The 17,062-nt window shown below is 30.9% G+C and overlaps 2 protein-coding genes across 2 annotated transcripts; both read left to right on the forward strand.

Annotated features, from left to right (window-relative positions):
- The first annotated feature begins 777 nt into the window (after positions 1-777).
- On the forward strand, positions 778-4,379 carry LOC114179596 (calcium-binding mitochondrial carrier protein SCaMC-3-like). The gene is made up of 5 exons (XM_028066002.1): positions 778-1,045; positions 1,175-1,545; positions 2,746-3,534; positions 3,621-3,711; positions 3,830-4,379. Exons 2-5 carry the CDS (start codon positions 1,182-1,184, stop codon positions 4,005-4,007), a joined length of 1,422 nt encoding a protein of 473 aa, XP_027921803.1. The 5' UTR covers positions 778-1,045; positions 1,175-1,181; the 3' UTR covers positions 4,008-4,379.
- Positions 4,380-11,202: 6,823 nt separating this feature from the next.
- Positions 11,203-12,481, forward strand: LOC114175185 (40S ribosomal protein S27-2-like). Its single transcript, XM_028059950.1, has 4 exons — positions 11,203-11,325; positions 11,539-11,640; positions 11,759-11,787; positions 12,062-12,481. Exons 1-4 carry the CDS (start codon positions 11,239-11,241, stop codon positions 12,186-12,188), a joined length of 345 nt encoding a protein of 114 aa, XP_027915751.1. The 5' UTR covers positions 11,203-11,238; the 3' UTR covers positions 12,189-12,481.
- Positions 12,482-17,062: the final 4,581 nt, after the last annotated feature.

Consider the following 17,062-nt stretch of genomic DNA (forward strand, 5'->3'; position numbering starts at 1 on the left):
ACTCTTTTTCTTCACACAAAATTAATACCATTTTCATAAATACTCTTACTTCTTCTACTCTTTTTGATGTAGTTTATCTCTCTGAATATTTTAAATAAAATCAAACTGAAACTGGAACAACCAACAAATCTTAATCATTAATTTTTTTTCTAGTATATATGTTTATTTTCATATGGAAACCCCATTTTAATCTTGAAAATAAAGAGTGATGTGTCTTTGAAAATGAAAATTTGAAAATAATTATTTATCGGTATTTTAGTTAACTACAGACATTCTGATTTTCTTTATTGCACGGGTATATGATCTAATGTTTTTTAAATAAGTAAAAAATGTGAATTTATTATTTTAAAACAATTAAAGAGTTTTTGGTCGGAATAAGGAAATAAATAAATAAAAAAGTAAAAAGAAACCAGTGTAATTTATTTTTTACTTTTAGCCTCTAAAATTACAATGACACAATGAGAAATTAAAATGAGTGATGGTTTATTTTCAAACATTTTTGTTATAGTATCACTATAAAACACCAAAATTTAAATATGCCAACGAAAAAGATCGTTATTATTTGTTAGGTTGCAAAAAATCGCCTGCGACCATGTGTACAACGCGCAACCACCAAACGTGCCAAAACCAAAGGCAAAGTTAAATAAAATAAAAAAGAAATCTGGAAACATCGAAAATAATTATAATAATAATAATAATATAAATAAATAAATAAATAAATATATAAAAAGAAACCTTCCACACTCCAAAATTTTCTGCATCTCTCACCCTGTCCGATTCATTGCAATCACATCCTAAAATCTATTCACTTATTTATTATTATTTTATTTGTGTGTAATAACTATTCACGAAGAAGCATAAGCACTTTTGGCGATGACGATGCGCGTGTTCTTCCACGTATCGGCCAACATCGCCGGCGACCCCTCTCATTGCCGCCGGTTGCAATATCACTCATGAAAACGTAATTTCTGAAACCAGAAAAGTCTCTGTCCGTCGTTTACGTCCTCCACGGTCGTTTCCACGTTTCATTGAATCCCTTTCCAAGGTTAAAGCAAAACGCACGCATGCTCTTATTCTCTCCTTCATTCGATCCCTATTAAATCAAATTCCCATCTTTACATTTTCCACATTCAAAATCACTCATTGTTGTGTTTTTCTTTCTTTCTCGCTTCAGAATTGCGATGAAGAAGGCGTCACCTGTGACGTTGGATCACGTGCTTCTTGCGTCGCAGGAGACAAAGGAGGCGCGTGAGGCGCGGATTCGGGGCCTCTTCGAATTCTTCGACAGGGAAAATCGCGGGTTCTTGGACTACGCGCTCATTGAGGCGGGTCTGTCGGCGCTTCAGATTCCGTCGGAGTACAAGTACGCCAGGGATTTGTTGAACGCTTGCGATGCGAACCATGATGGGAGAGTGGACTTCCAAGAGTTCAGGAGGTACATGGACGACAAGGAGTTGGAGATTTACCGCATTTTCCAGGCCATCGATGTAGCGCACAATGGCTGCATTTTGCCTGAGGAGCTTTGGGAGGCTCTCGTAAAAGCAGGCATGGTTTCATTTTATTGCAAACTCACTCGTGATTTTGTTGATGTTTCAGTGTTTCGGTTGTCTTGTGTTTGATTTTGTTTGTAGGTTAGTTTGACATAGAATTGTGTTGTGTAAATTGTTTTTGAAATCCATGTTCACCACTGACATGACAAAGAAAAACTGTGTAATATGTAGAGGTTACTCTCACTTCAGTTTACGAGCTAGGTTGAGTTTTAGATGGACTTAAACTCAAATACTAAGATAATACCAGAGTTTATTGTAGTGATTTGTTGGACTCATTGTAGGTCACTCATTATCAGACTGTTATTAATTATATCACTTACAAATTATGTTATCTAGTTCTAAGTGCGAGGGTCTTGCGTTGGAGTTTACTTTTTAACTAGTAATATATATGATCAAAATAGTGTACATTAGTGGAGTTTTAACAAAGGTATGGTATTTAATGAAGGGGAAACATTCATTATATTGAAAAAAAAAAGAAAAATCTAATAATTGTTATTTTTTAAATAAAGAACTACCTTAAAAGAATAGTGACATTAAAATAATAATAAAAATCAGATAGCGGATACTACGTGCTCCTTATGAAAAGTTTGATTGCCATGGTTTGAGTTGTTTGACGGTTTAAAAAAGTGGTCCAAGTTATGTTCATCTCAAGTCACAAGTCTTTACCAGACTCTCATACTTAGTCTTTTGCATCTTCTTCGAAATTTGTATAAATTCAGAGAAGTCCCCAACTCTTATTACATTTTTATTGTAGTGATGAGATTGTTGAACTTTTTGGCACATCTCTTCCTAATGAATGCAATTTAACTGCAAGGATTGGTCGCCTAGGCTTTGGTTGCATTGTAGAAAGTTGAATGGAAAAGGAAAATGAAAATCACCCATTAAAACAACCTTTCCCTTGCATGTAGCCTTATCGACTAACTGATTAATCTGATTTTAGGTTCTTTTGATCTGTAGTTATAACTGAGTACTGTAAGATAAATCGAAGTTCAACTTTATATTGCTAACTAAATTTTTCCTTGTTATTTTACCGACAAATTAACACAATATAAGCCCTCTGTATCTGATAGCGAAAGTTGAATTTGGATTGCTGGTCTGTAATTATTTAGTGCACTGTTGTTGTGTGACTAAGATTTTGTTAATTCTGTGATGTGATGTATTTCATTCAATAAGTTGCGCTAGTATTCTATTGTAGGGATAAAGATTGATGATGAGGAACTTGCCCGCTTTGTTGAGCATGTTGATAAGGATAATAATGGTGTTATAACATTTCAAGAATGGAGGGATTTTCTGCTGCTTTACCCTCACGAGGCAACTATGGAGAACATTTACCATTATTTGGAGCGGTTATGTATGGTTGATATTGGGGAACAGTCTGTTATTCCAGCAGGCATTAGTAAGCACTTTCATGCCAGTAGGTATCTGATTGCAGGAGGAGTAGCAGGTGCTACATCACGCACAGCAACTGCACCACTTGATCGTCTAAAGGTTGTAATGCAAGTCCAAACAACACGAGCTCACATAATGCCTGCGATAAAAGCTATATGGAAAGAGGGTGGTTTGTTAGGATTTTTTCGAGGGAATGGCTTAAATGTTCTAAAGGTTGCCCCTGAGAGTGCCATTAGATTTTATAGCTATGAGATGTTGAAGACCTTTATTGTAAGGGCCAAAGGGGAAGAGACACAGGCTAATATTGGAGCTAAGGGGCGGCTACTAGCTGGTGGTATTGCTGGTGCTATAGCTCAAACTGTAATATATCCCATGGATCTTGTTAAAACGCGACTGCAGACCTATGCTTGTGAAAGCAGACGAATTCCTAGTCTTGGAACCCTTTCAAAAGATATTTGGCTTCAGGAAGGACCCCGAGCATTTTACAGGGGATTGATTCCTTCTCTTCTTGGCATTATCCCTTATGCTGGTATAGATCTTGCTGCGTATGAAACCTTGAAGGATATGTCCAAGCAGTATATTATTCGTGATGGAGGTAAAATAAAAAACTTATTCACCTGTGATGTTCCGTATCAGTTATTGCCTTCAATTTTTGTAATTAGATTTTATGGCATTCTGTAGAACCTGGTCCTCTAGTGCAATTAGGATGTGGGACTGTATCCGGAGCTGTTGGAGCAACGTGCGTTTACCCACTACAGGTGGTTAGAACAAGGTAATTTTGGCTGTTATGTGTTGTAGCTTTCTATGTAAATTGTTGCTTACATATGTAGTGACTTCAACACTTATTGCTTTCTATGGAAATTAGAAAATGAAACCCATGTCGATTTCAGAATGCAGGCTCAACGCTCTTATAAGGGAATGGGTGATGTATTCAGGAAAACCTATAAAAATGAAGGCATTAGGGGATTCTACAAAGGAATATTTCCTAACTTACTCAAGGTTGTACCCTCAGCAAGTATCACCTACATGGTTTATGAGAGTATGAAAAAAAGTTTGCATTTGGAGTGAAAAAATTTACTGCATGGTAATTAATCTTATTGACATGGCTGACCGTTGGCATCTATACATTGGGAATGGTTTTGCAGTGAAGATATTGGTGACAAGAATAAAATCTACAATTGCTTATTGTGACAATTGTCTAAATTCATTATTTTTTTAAATAGCATTAAATCCTTCAAAATTCTTAGGGGTCAAAATTGGTTTGTCCGGCTTGGTTCTTCATTAAACTAAAATGAAGTTTCATATCTATTAGCTGAATTTTTGTAAGATAGAGAAGCACACTGTACTCAGTTAGGATCCGATTTTGTAATTGTAATTTTGTAACATTTAGTGGCTGATATTGATCATCTAACTCTTAAATTGATTGTTTCATTTGTTAAACTTGTCATGCCCCTTTATTTGTTATTTTCTTTAGGGTTTTTAATATAGTACCTATCTGTATGTCACTCTGGTTATGCATTCTATAACGTTATTTTAAATCTGCTTGATTTCTATTTTAAAGGTTTAGTATTATTCTGTTCCTAAGCTTTTGTGGTCTTGGGGTTGTTATGGGAATTACCGAATATTTGTACTAATCTATAATCCTTAACAGGACTGGAGTGGAAGGGAACGGGATGTTTTAGCTATGGGTAACGATTTTTTGACGAACAAAATATTGACAACGTGTCTCACTTTTATGAAATATTTTTTTTCACAAGAAAGAAAACCTATGTTGCTATTGTAAGTGAAACCCAAAATGAAACCCTTGAGAAATTCAAATTAACTTTCGAAACTTCTTTTTCTCGTTTTCTTCACGTTCGACCGTTCTTTATTTTGTTTTTTTTTCTCCAATCTTTTGTTGATGGTGCTCGTCCACCATAAATCTTTTTCTCTTTCGCGAAATTGTTCCCTATTTATGGTTAGTTTCATTTTTTAAACTTGAATCTATTCTTCCACAATTTCTGTCCTAAATTTGAAATATTCATTTGTGATTGTTTTTGTTCTTCGCTCAAATGTTGATTGTACTTCAATTGTGTGCTATTATAACAAGTAGGCTTTCAATTGATACTTGGCTTGGGTGAAAAGCGCATGTGCACTTGAACCAACGTAAATTGAGTTTTTCCGCAACTTTAAATGGAGTCATGGTGTGCCAAATAAAAAGAACTTAAAATTCTATTCCAAAACTATGAACCAAACATTATCTAATTAAGTGACAAACACAATTATACTTTTTGCATGGTAATAGAATCAGTTAATTCTTCAAAAGGTTTTTTAATCAGTATTTGGCTTGGGTTAGAAGTGCATGTGCACTTGAACCAATAGTGTTTCTCCATGACATGGTATGAAGTCATGGTGTGCCAAATAAAAGGAACTTAATTTTTTTTTTCAAAAATTATGTACCAAAACATCATCTAATAAGTGGCAAACGTAGTTATACTTTTTGCACAAAAATAGAATTAGTTAATTCTTCATGAGATTTTTTAATCAGTACTTGGCTTAGGTTTGAAGTGCATGTGCATTTTAACCAATGGTGTGTAGAGTGGGTTTGCCCATGACTTTAAATGGACATGGTGTACCAAATAAAAGGAACTAAAAATGCTTTTGAAATATTATGTACCAAAAATCATCTAATTAAGTGTCACACACAGTTATAGTTTTTGGACACAAATATAATCACTTAATTCTTGAAAAGGTCTTTCACTCAGTAGTTGGATTAGGTGACAAGTGCATATGCACTTCCACCAAGGTTATGTGGTGTGGGTTTCCCCATGAGTTTAAATATACATAGTCTGCAAAATAAATGGAAGAAAAAACTTTGTTGAATAATTATGTATTCAACATGGTGTAATTCAGTGGTAAACGCTATTATAGTTTTTGCATATGAATAGAATCAATTAATTCTTCATAAGGTCTTTGACGAGTACTTCGCATGGCTGAGAAGTGCATCTGCACTTCCACCAAGGTTGTGTGGTGTGGGTTTCCCAATGAGTTTAAATGGACATGATCTACCAAATAAAAGGAACAAAAGATTATGTTGAAAAATTATGTGTTCAACATGGTGTAATTAAGTGGCCAACGCAATTGTAGTTTTTGCACATGTATAAAATCAGTTAATCCTTGATAAGGATTTTCACTCTGTATGTGGCTCGGCTGAGAAGTGCATATGCACTTCCACCAAGGTTGTGTGGTGTGGGTTTTCCCATGAGTTTAAATGGATATGGTCTGCCAAATAAAAGGAACAAAAAATTCTGTTGAAAAATTATGAATTCAACATGGTGTAATTAAGTGGCAAACAATGTTATAATGTTTAAACAAAAATGGAATCAATTAATTCTTCACAAGGTCTTTCACGCAATACTTGGCATGGCTAAGAAGTGCATCTGCACTTCCACCAAGGTTGTGTAAAGTGGGTTCCCCCATGAGTTTAAATGGACTTGGTGTACCAAACATGGTGTAATTAAGTGGCAAACTCATTTTTAGTTATTGCACACATATGGAATCATTTAATTATTCACAAAGTCTTTTAGTATGTAGTTCGTTTGGTTGAGAAGTGCATGTTCACTTGAACCAAAGGCATCTAGTGTGGGTTTCCCCGTGACTTTAAATCAAGATGGTATGTGAAATCAAAGGGAATGAAAATTGATTTGAAAAAGTATGTACCAAATGTAGTGTATATAAGTGCCAAACGCAAGTACAATTTATGCACATAAATTGAATCAGCTAATTCTTGAGAAGTTCTTTCACTATATACTTAGCTTAGTTGACATATGCCTTTCAACCAAGGGTGTGAGGCGTGGCTATCCCCATGACTTTAAAAAAAAGATGGTCTATGACAAGAAAATGAACAAAAAGGGTTTTTGAAGAACTATGTACCAAATGTAGTCAAAATAAGTGGCAAACGCAGTTAAGGTTTTGCACAACAAAGGATGTAGTCATTGAACATGTATATTTGGTTGGGTGACACTTTGTATTAAATCTGTGAAATATGGATAATTATATATCCACTTTATGTACTTCTTAGAAGTCAACATTTTTGCACAAAGTTCTTATAACATAATACATAATTGTAATAGCCATACAAAAGTTCACCCTCCATAATGTACTTCACACAACAACTTTGTAACATAAACCTATTGTGCACTAAATATAAAGATGTCATTAAAACAAAACTCAACCACAGACTATAGACTATTTATATCATTGCCTGTGATTCTAAATAGTAAAGTGCTTAAGTACAAAGTCTTTATGGATATTATCTTCATCCATAATCCACTAACAAATGTATTGCTCCATGATTTCTTGTAAGTTTTCCTGCAAAGTGAGTAGTTGAAGTCATAAATAAGTCCAATATGGTAAAAAGAAGTAAAAATCACAACTTCTAATATAACAATCTATCTACTTACACATGTGTATGAAGAGATGCTTCTTCCATCATATATATTTCATGATTGAATAATCAAAAGGACTATGTCACAAAAATTCAACCCTTTCTATGTAGCACCCAAGGACTAGCCATGATTGTAGAGTAGATACCTGGATAATCCACCATAATTACATAATACATCGTCATATAAAACTATAACCTCATTTCATGACTTCTAAAATTAATAATAAATCATAAACCTACCATAAAACAGTGCAAAAATATCAAACACCAAACAAAGACTTTATGTGGCAAATGTAGTTAAACTTTTTTCATAAAAATAATATATAACTTCCTATAAATACAATTCAAAAGCAACATTTATCCAACAAGTCTCTTATATCTAATCACACATTTCATCTGGAAAAAGTTGTACACATACGTTTACCATTTGTGACTATTGTAAAAATGTATAAATATAGAAGTTCATCAATGTCTAAGATTATAAACATCAAACAAATGAAGCACAAATTCTTCACATATTTTGGTCATACAAAACAAAAGCGTAAAAGACTTCCCTAAATACTTCAATTTCGTTCTACAGTGGTAATAGGTGAAAGCTCCATAACAAAGTGATAAACTCTATTAATATTAAACCCATCTAATGATACTTTGATCAATGCCAACCACACCACAGCAAAGCATTTCAAAAAAAGAGGGGATTCCTAAGAAAACCCTAAACACAACTGAAAATAAAGAACTCAAAATCAAAATTTGTGAAAGGAAGAGACTTTACCTCAACCCTCGTGAACCAATGCTCCAAGAACGAAAACCACCCAATAAACCAAACACCACTGTGGTTAACGAGACAGAATCGCAACTTCAAACCAAAGAGAACAAAATTGAAAACAATAACGATCACAATTGAAGCACAATCAACATTTGGGCGGAGAACAAAAACAATCACACATGGGTATTTCAAATTCAAGGCAAAAATTGTGGAGGAATATATTCAAGTTTAAAAAATGAAACTAACCATAAATATGGAACAATTTCAAAAAAGAGAAAGAGACTTATTATGGTTTTCCTATGAACAAATGTGGACGAACACCATCAACAAAGATTAGGGAAGCGAAAAAATAAAATGAAGAATAGTTGAACATGAAGAAAATGAGAGGAAGAAGTTTCAAAAGTTGATTTGAATTTTTCAATAATTTCATTTTGGGTTTTATTTGCATTAGTAAACAACATAGATTTTCTTTTTACAAAAAAATATTTCATAAAAATGGGACGCGTCACTTTGTCAATGTTTTGTTTGTCAAATCATCGTTTTCCTTTAGATATAGAAATTGTACCTATCTACTTAAAAGATACATCTTGGAAAATGAAAAACTCATCCTGGATGACAGTATTATTACAATATAGTTGTTAATAACCACTTAATTGAGTAAGTCGTAAGAAAAGTAATAATATATTTATTTAATTTTTTTCATAACTTAGGATACTTTCAATTATATATTTAAAATTTTCTATATTTTTCAATTAATTTGTTATTATTTATTTTTGTTGTTAAATTGGTGGCATAGTTATTATTTTTGCTTAGTCATTACTTATTGTTTCTACATGAAAAATGAAAAATACTCAATTAAATTTTAAATTTTTTATAAAATTAAGTATTTCCAATTTAATCTGTTCCTGCAGAGAACAAATAAGATTGTCAGGCACAAGCGTCACCTTACCATGTAGTCCGCTATCTCCTCCGTTGGCCTCTTCCCATTCGATACATGTCGGCTTGAATCCAGGAGGGGTTACCTGCAGAAGAATCTCCGAAGCTCAAGTAAGTCAAAGCTCTCAAAGAGTCCAATCAGCAATTAATGAATGCGTACCTTTAAATGATGGGGTCCACGTGTATTTATAGAATATTAATGACGTTTGACCATTGCATGGGCTGGGTTTTGACTTGGGCCCCAACTTGGGCCATGAGTGGGCCTAGGCCCCAAAACAGGCCCTGGAGGCCTATTGAAGGCGGGGTATTGATGTTAGTTGACCTTCTAGATAAGTAGTCGGCTTCGACCGGCTACCTGGCTAGATGGCTTTGTGCTGGTGGTATCCGGGTACCAGATGCTAGGCGGTTTTGGTATGTATATTGTTTACTTGATTTAGTTCGGCTAGGTACGGTACATAATCTTTATTAAACATTTATATTGTACTGAGTATAGATAATATTTATATTTTAAAGTTGAATATTTGTTATTAATTGAGATACCGTGATTATTTTGGTTTTGCAATTTTATAAAAATACTATATACTTGGATAATAAGAACAATAAAGCTTTGAAATTCTAATTATTTTTATTAAAAATGACATTATTTATTTTTATATGGAATATTAACCTCATAATTTTTTTCGAACAATTGACAAAATTAAAAAGTTGTGAAAGAGATAAAAAATAAAGAAATTATAATCTGCTCGATGTCATAATAAAGAGAAATTGATGAGTAAAGGAAAATTTAACACTTTGAATTAAAAATTCATAAATAGGAATAAAAAGTTATGAAGAAGAGAAGAATTATTGCATAAACATATAATTTTTGTGTTATATAAAATCTTCTTGGTTGATGGAGTTTATATGTTTGCTCATGTTTCTTATCAATTATTATTGTAATGATATAATTAATTGTATGATTATGGTAATCAGGTCCTTAGAATTGCTCTATTTCACCAAATTTGTTAATGCTTAATATATATGGGTATATTATTAGTTATGCGGTCAATTGTTTGTAAAATAGTTATTAATAAATAATATTATCTTTTTACATATAATGTATGTTATATGATAAAGATTTAAAAAATATCTTAAGTATTAATTCCACATTTTGAAATTTAAAGCGTCTTCCGAATATTATTTAATTTTATTATCATTCCTTATTGTTTAAGTTTTTTCGTGACTCAAATAATTCTATCAAATAGGAGAGTTACAGTTATACTAGTATATGACCTTTAGAAATTAGTATTTAATAGGAACCGATTTCTTAAAGAAAAAACGTTCATTTTCATATTTATTTAGATATATAAGTTTATATCATTTGTGCTTTTAAATAAACACTCATTATAATTTTTTTATAAGATTTTTATATTGTAAATATTATTAAGTTATTCAAATATATACACTTATTTGTTATTTAAATGGTCATTATAAATAAATTATTTTTTTCCATATATATATATATATATTACTTGAAAAATAAAAAATATTTTATATATCTATATATTATTTAATTTAAAAATTATTACGCATATTATACATAACTTAATATTTTTTATGTCTCTTTGTATTATTGTGACACTATTACAAGTTCACTGTATTATGATGTATGCTATTATGTATTACAATGTTTATAAAAAACTATTAATGTTTATACAACAAGTTTTTTTGGAAAAAAGAACGTAGATCCCATCAAATTGTAATTAACAGAGTATTTGGTAAAATAAAATATTAATATTAATATCATTTCATTTAAAAAAATAGCTATGGTATAAAAAGTATATGTTATTGTAAAAAATATTCTAATCAAAGTTAAAATATTTCCTTTTTATAAATAAAAAAAAATGACAGTGATGATAAAATATCTATTGAAATAGTATTTATAGGAAAAAAAAATCTGAAAAATACATATTTTTAAAATATTTTAATATTAATGTCGTTTTAAAATTATTCCTAAATTAAAATTATATATTTTAATTTAAAATAGTAGCTTTGATATAAATTGTTTTATTTCATTCCTAATCTTTTATTTAGAAATAATTTGTTTTTCTTTGGGAATAAATCATACTTTTGGGCCGGCCCGTTGAGAGCAATATTTTGGACACACATCCCAATTTATATAATTACATTTGATGCAAATTCTAAACCTTTTTCTTCTGCAGCCGCAACTCACTCCTTCTTTAGGGTTTTTAGCTCTTCCAATTTCTTTGGCCAACATGGTGAGTACCCTTTTCAACACATTAGATCTAACTTTGTTTTGCCTTTGTTTTCATCTTTCGTTTGCATATGTTTATTAGTTAGAGAAGACATGTTCGAAAGATAGTTGAATATGTTAACATTTGTTCATTCTTCCATTTTCCCTTTTCACGTTGTGTGTTGTTGGCCGATTTTCTGAGTTTTATTTTAACCCCTTCATTGTATGGGTTTAATAGGTTCTTCAAAATGATATTGATTTACTAAATCCTCCCGCTGAGATTGAGAAGAGGAAACACAAACTGAAGCGTCTTGTTCAGTCCCCAAATTCTTTCTTCATGGTATTGTCACATATATGCACCAACTATGTTTTTAATCTTCCTCTTGAATTGGGTATTACTCTGATAAATTTTTAGTTTTTGTCCAACTGTGTTTGTTGACCTTTTCCTTCTCGTGCAGGATGTTAAGTGTCAGGGTTGCTTTAACATGTAAGTTGTTTCTGTGCTTTTATTCAATTATTTGGGAACTAAGTTAGTTTAATTGTATTCTTTTTTATTGATTTTAATTGGGGACCAGGCCAGTTAGATGTATTTTTTGTATTGATTTTAATTGGGAATTAGGTCAGTTGGATTGTATAGTTTTGATTGATTTTAATTGGGTACTAGGTCGGTTGGGTTGTGTATTTTTGATTGATTTTGATTGGGAACTAGGTCAGTTGGATTGTATTTTTTTTGATTGAGTGGTATGGAATTTTTACTGCAGAACGACTGTGTTTAGTCACTCCCAGACTGTTGTTGTATGTGGGAACTGCCAGACTGTGTTGTGCCAGCCAACTGGTGGACGGGCAAGATTAACTGAGGGATGCTCTTTTAGGAAGAAGGGAGATTGAAAGTTGTTATCTTTTTTTCTTGTTTGAGTGTAGAGTTTCAGAAATGCCTTCTCTGGTTTTGTTTATGATATATTAATTGTTAGAATGGATGACTTCAACCCTCAACATTATCCAGACATTAAGGATTACACCTAATTTTTCAATTCTCTTTTTCTCCTGTTTTGTTCACGGGGCTATGTTAGATGCTTATTTTTCAATTAGAGCTTGAACTATGGAATATCTCGGTGTATTTCTCTTCAATATGTGGTAGATGTTCTGTATGAATTTATTGGGGAGCTTTTTAGTTGTGTGAATTCGAGAAACTTGAATATTAAAAATATTATTCAGAAAATAAAGTGAGTGATTATATTGTAATATGGAAAATTGCAGATATCAGAGTGAGAAATATTATGTTTTTGGCTAAAATCTTAGTTGTCCATGATCTACAAGTATAATCATAAAAAGTGTTTCAGTATAATTTTGTTGTCATTTTTCAAATAAAAATGATAAATGAATAAAAATGCACCACCCTTTTTTCTATTATTATTTGTTGAGTCATGAGTGATTAAAAGACAATGAAATGAGAAGGAAGAAAAGGGAAAAGTTGGTGTTTTGAAAAGAGAAACATGGAGAAAAACAATTAAAAAAGAGGACCAGTTATGAAGGAAAATGAGGTAAATAGAGTGAAGAAGTTGATAGTCAGAGGGAATGCAAAGCTAAAGTGGAGAACAATTATACGAAGGAAGAGTAAAAGAGTAAGTGGAAGAATAACAGTGAGGAAGAAAAAATAGCGAGGATAAGTAAAAGGAATAAGCACAAAAGAGGAAGATGAGTCTGGTGGGATTCTAGTTCAAAGGTAAACTCATGTTTTAGAGTTTGTGAGTGGGTGTTTGTTTAGAGTTCAGTTTTGTTATGGTAGTGATGAATTGTATACTTTTATTTATTTATAATTATTAGTATTAGTAAAGAAGACGAATGATAGTTCTAGATTACGTGTAGATTATAGACAGATGAATAAACTCATCGCTAGTAACAAATATCTCTGTCAAAGATAGATGATTTAATGGATGAGCTTTTAAGAGTCGTGGTTGGTTAAGTTTTAGTTGTTAGTTTTTGTCTCAGAAGATGATTAATATGGTTGTCTGTCATGTAGTTAATTATATTTTTGGCAGTAGTTATTTTATTAAGAGGTAGATTTGTTGTGTTTGTTGTTAATTATATTTTTGGCAGTAGTTATTTTATTATGAGGTAGATTTGTTGTGTTTGTTAATTGTTTAAGTGAGTGGTTAATTGCTTAAGTAAAAGATTAGCATAAATAACTGTTATAGTTAATTGTGTTTAATGTGATGTTAATAATGGAGAGCCTATGGTGACATGTAGTAAGTGATGGAAATATTTAAGGCTAAGTTGTTTGATCTCATAATTTGGAATAGAGATTGGAATGACTTTCCTAAGTAATTTGATACATAATTGTTCTAATTTTGCATTTGTATAACTCGGGGATTATAGAAAAATTTTGGCCAAAAGAAATATCCAAAATGTTTTAAAAGATATGATAGGCCTTTTGCTTGTGTTCGTAATTTTTTCTGTTTTTTATGTTTGATTTTTATTCTTTCCTACATACATATTTGATTGATGTTGAGATTTTCTTGTCGGTATTAAAATATTTGATTGATGGTTGCTTGTCGATTATTTTAAACTTTGTAAATCTTTAACATGCTTACAAAATGTATGAGAATGAAAAAGATCTTCTAATTTCAAAATTTTAGGTGTTTTTACATAATTATTTGTTAATATATTGATTAAATTTTGTTATCAATCATATTGCTTGAAATTAAATACTGTAGAAGAATGCAGAGACTTAGTTATATATATCAAATTGATTAATAGAACAACTTACGTTAATCAAATTATTAATATAACATTTACGTTAGTTGATAATTATGTTATAAAGAACAATGTTTTTTTGTTAAGTAAATGGTTCATACAAATGATTTATTACATTTACCTTGTATATCTTTTAGTAAGAATGACTAATATTGTTTCTTTAAGGGTTAATATAGGTGATGTTGTATATGTTTGAAAATACTAATAAAAAAGTTTCTTGTCAAAATTATGGCTTATACTATTACACTCATGATGGATAATTTTCTTTTAACATTATTAAAATGAGGAGTAAAAGATTTATTCAAGAAGTTAAAAGAGAATGCTCAACGATATATTAGTAAACGTTAAATTTAGGGTTAGTATTGTAGAGTAATTCAATGAGTTAACTTTTTTAAATAGAAAGGGTTAATTTGGTTAGATGAATGATTATAAGCTCTATTAGTGAGAATTCATATTTTTGTTACGTGAAAGACTACTACAATAATATCTAATGAAATTTTACGTGTTTGCTACTTAGTTGATATGCAGTTTATTATTCTTTTAAACTGTATTAAAGACTTACAATAAAGTATTTAATACTTGACAAGTTGTTGCATGAAATGAAAAGAAAAAGTATAAAGGTGATCTACACCTTGATTTGTTTAATATGTGATTTTGAAGTTATTCGTTTAATAAATTAATTCCAACAATTATTTTTCCAATGTTTATAAATGATTCAGAACCTTTTTTTTTTTCAAATTGACTGTACAAAGATAAATTCAGATAACTTGTAGAGAAAAACCATAATTTTAATAGGTTAAATAATTTTAATTCGTTAAAATAAAAAAGATGTTTTCCTACTAAGTTTTAATCCATCAAGACTTTAATGATTAATGGATAAAAATCACTTTAAATTTTAAGAAATTAAAATACTATTTTGTTATACTAAAACAATATCAATTTAAGTGAAATTAAAATATTAAAATAAATTCTCGGATTAAAATATTTTTGTTCGCAAACCCAACTTAAGAACATTTTAATAGATTGAAAACATTTTTAATCCATTAAATAAAAACTTAAACATTTTAAAAAAGTTAAAACACTTCCAAATGAATTATTCATTTAATAAGATCAATGATACAAAAACCACGTACAATAATATATTTAAACTATAAATTACAACCAACAGTCAATATCAAATATGGGATTGATATCTTCAACATTTGCATCATTATCAACATAACATTGTGATCGGAAGTATATATAAAAGTTTTAAACTTCAAACTTCTATAACAATAAAATCTCCTTATTAGATGATGATAACTTCATGATGACAACCATTTTATCTTTCCATTCGGTATACATTCAATTTAATGGTTATAATTCCTAAAAAATAAATACACTATATTTCTTCCATTTTTTTCATATTATCAAGTGGACCATGATCCATGGGTAAAAGAAGAAGAAAAACATAAGTTAACGTAATAAAACATAAACGTCCTTTTAAAATCTCACACCTAGTCCTACAACTTCTCTGAATAATGAAGCAAACTCAAACACTTTTTTTTTTTTTTTATCAATTAAGCAAAACAAAGGACTAGCTAGCTTTCCTCACCTCTTTCATGTTGCTTCTTATTTCTTTTTTCCTGTGCTTTTCAAATGCTTCGTTGAGGTGAGTTTTTTTTTTTTATTTTTTAATGTTTTTATTGGTAATTGTTAATTGTGTAAGGGAAGTTGAACCGACAACATCTTCCACCCTCCTTTTTAAAGGACACCAAACCAACCTTATTTCCCAAATTATTAGCAATGAACCCACAACATTCCCTTTTATTATCTTTTTTATTATCTTTTTTCTAATCACTAGACCACCTTATCATTATTCTATAAATAACAATAATTATTCTATAATTATTATTATCTTTATTATTATAATATTATAAAAATATTATCACTACAAAATAATATGATATTTATGATGGTTAAACTTGTAAATTTTAGCAGTTAAAAGTTGTCACAAATGCAATTTTAAACGACTAAAAGCCCAAAAACATAGGAACATAATCAATTTCTAAAAAAAAAAACCCAAAGTCCAAAGACATAAACTAATTTTCCTAAAAATTATCCTTCAAATGTGCTCCAAGCCATGATCTTTATATCCTTTGAATTTCTAATTGCTTGTAGCATCAGGAGCCTTGACTAGATTTGATCTTCCAATCTCTTGCTCCTTGCCCTTGTCATAGGTCCTTTAAATTGTAAAGGTTTATCTTCAAGTTCTTCTTGTATGGAATCTTGGGATAGTCCTCTATCATTCTCTCATTCTTGAAGAGAATTTGTCATCAAATTCGTACCACTTGAAGTTTAGGAGATAGTCTTCTATCATACCCTCCTTAAAGAGAATTTGTCCTCAAATTTGTCTCACTTGAAGATTCCTTATCATTCTCCCTTGTTTGGAGAGAATTTGACCCGAATTCTGGAAGGTCCTCCTGGGTCAAATACCCACCTTATAGTGATATTGTTGATGGCTCTGCAGTCGTTGCACATCCTCCACAATCTATCTTTCATAGGTACTAGAATTGCTAGAATAGCACAAGGACTTAAACTTTCCCGAACCGATCCTTTTTTCATAAGTTGCTCCACTTGCTTTTGTATCTCTTTAGTTTCTTCTAGTTTACTCCTATAGGTTGGCCTATTAAGAAGGACTACACCCTGAATGAGATCTATACTATACCCAGTACCCCTTTTAGGAGGTAAACCATGAGGGATGTCTTTAGGAAAAACATCATCATACTTCTTGAGAAGTTGCGCTATACCTAAAGACAAATAAGCTTGCACAAAAGAGAGACAAATATTGTTAGGCATAAGCAAATATAAGGGTTGTTTCTTAATCAATGTTATGGTTATCTCTTTTTCTCTCAAGAAAAGGCTTTTATCACTTTTTTATTTTTTTACTTGCCTTTTTTTGGAATTTTCTCTCTTCCTTCTTTTCTCTCTTGCTCTCTTCTCACTCTGATCTTAATTTGATCCTCACA

Source organism: Vigna unguiculata, chromosome 1 (assembly GCF_004118075.2).
Source record: "Vigna unguiculata cultivar IT97K-499-35 chromosome 1, ASM411807v1, whole genome shotgun sequence".
NCBI classification, from domain to species: domain Eukaryota; kingdom Viridiplantae; phylum Streptophyta; class Magnoliopsida; order Fabales; family Fabaceae; genus Vigna; species Vigna unguiculata.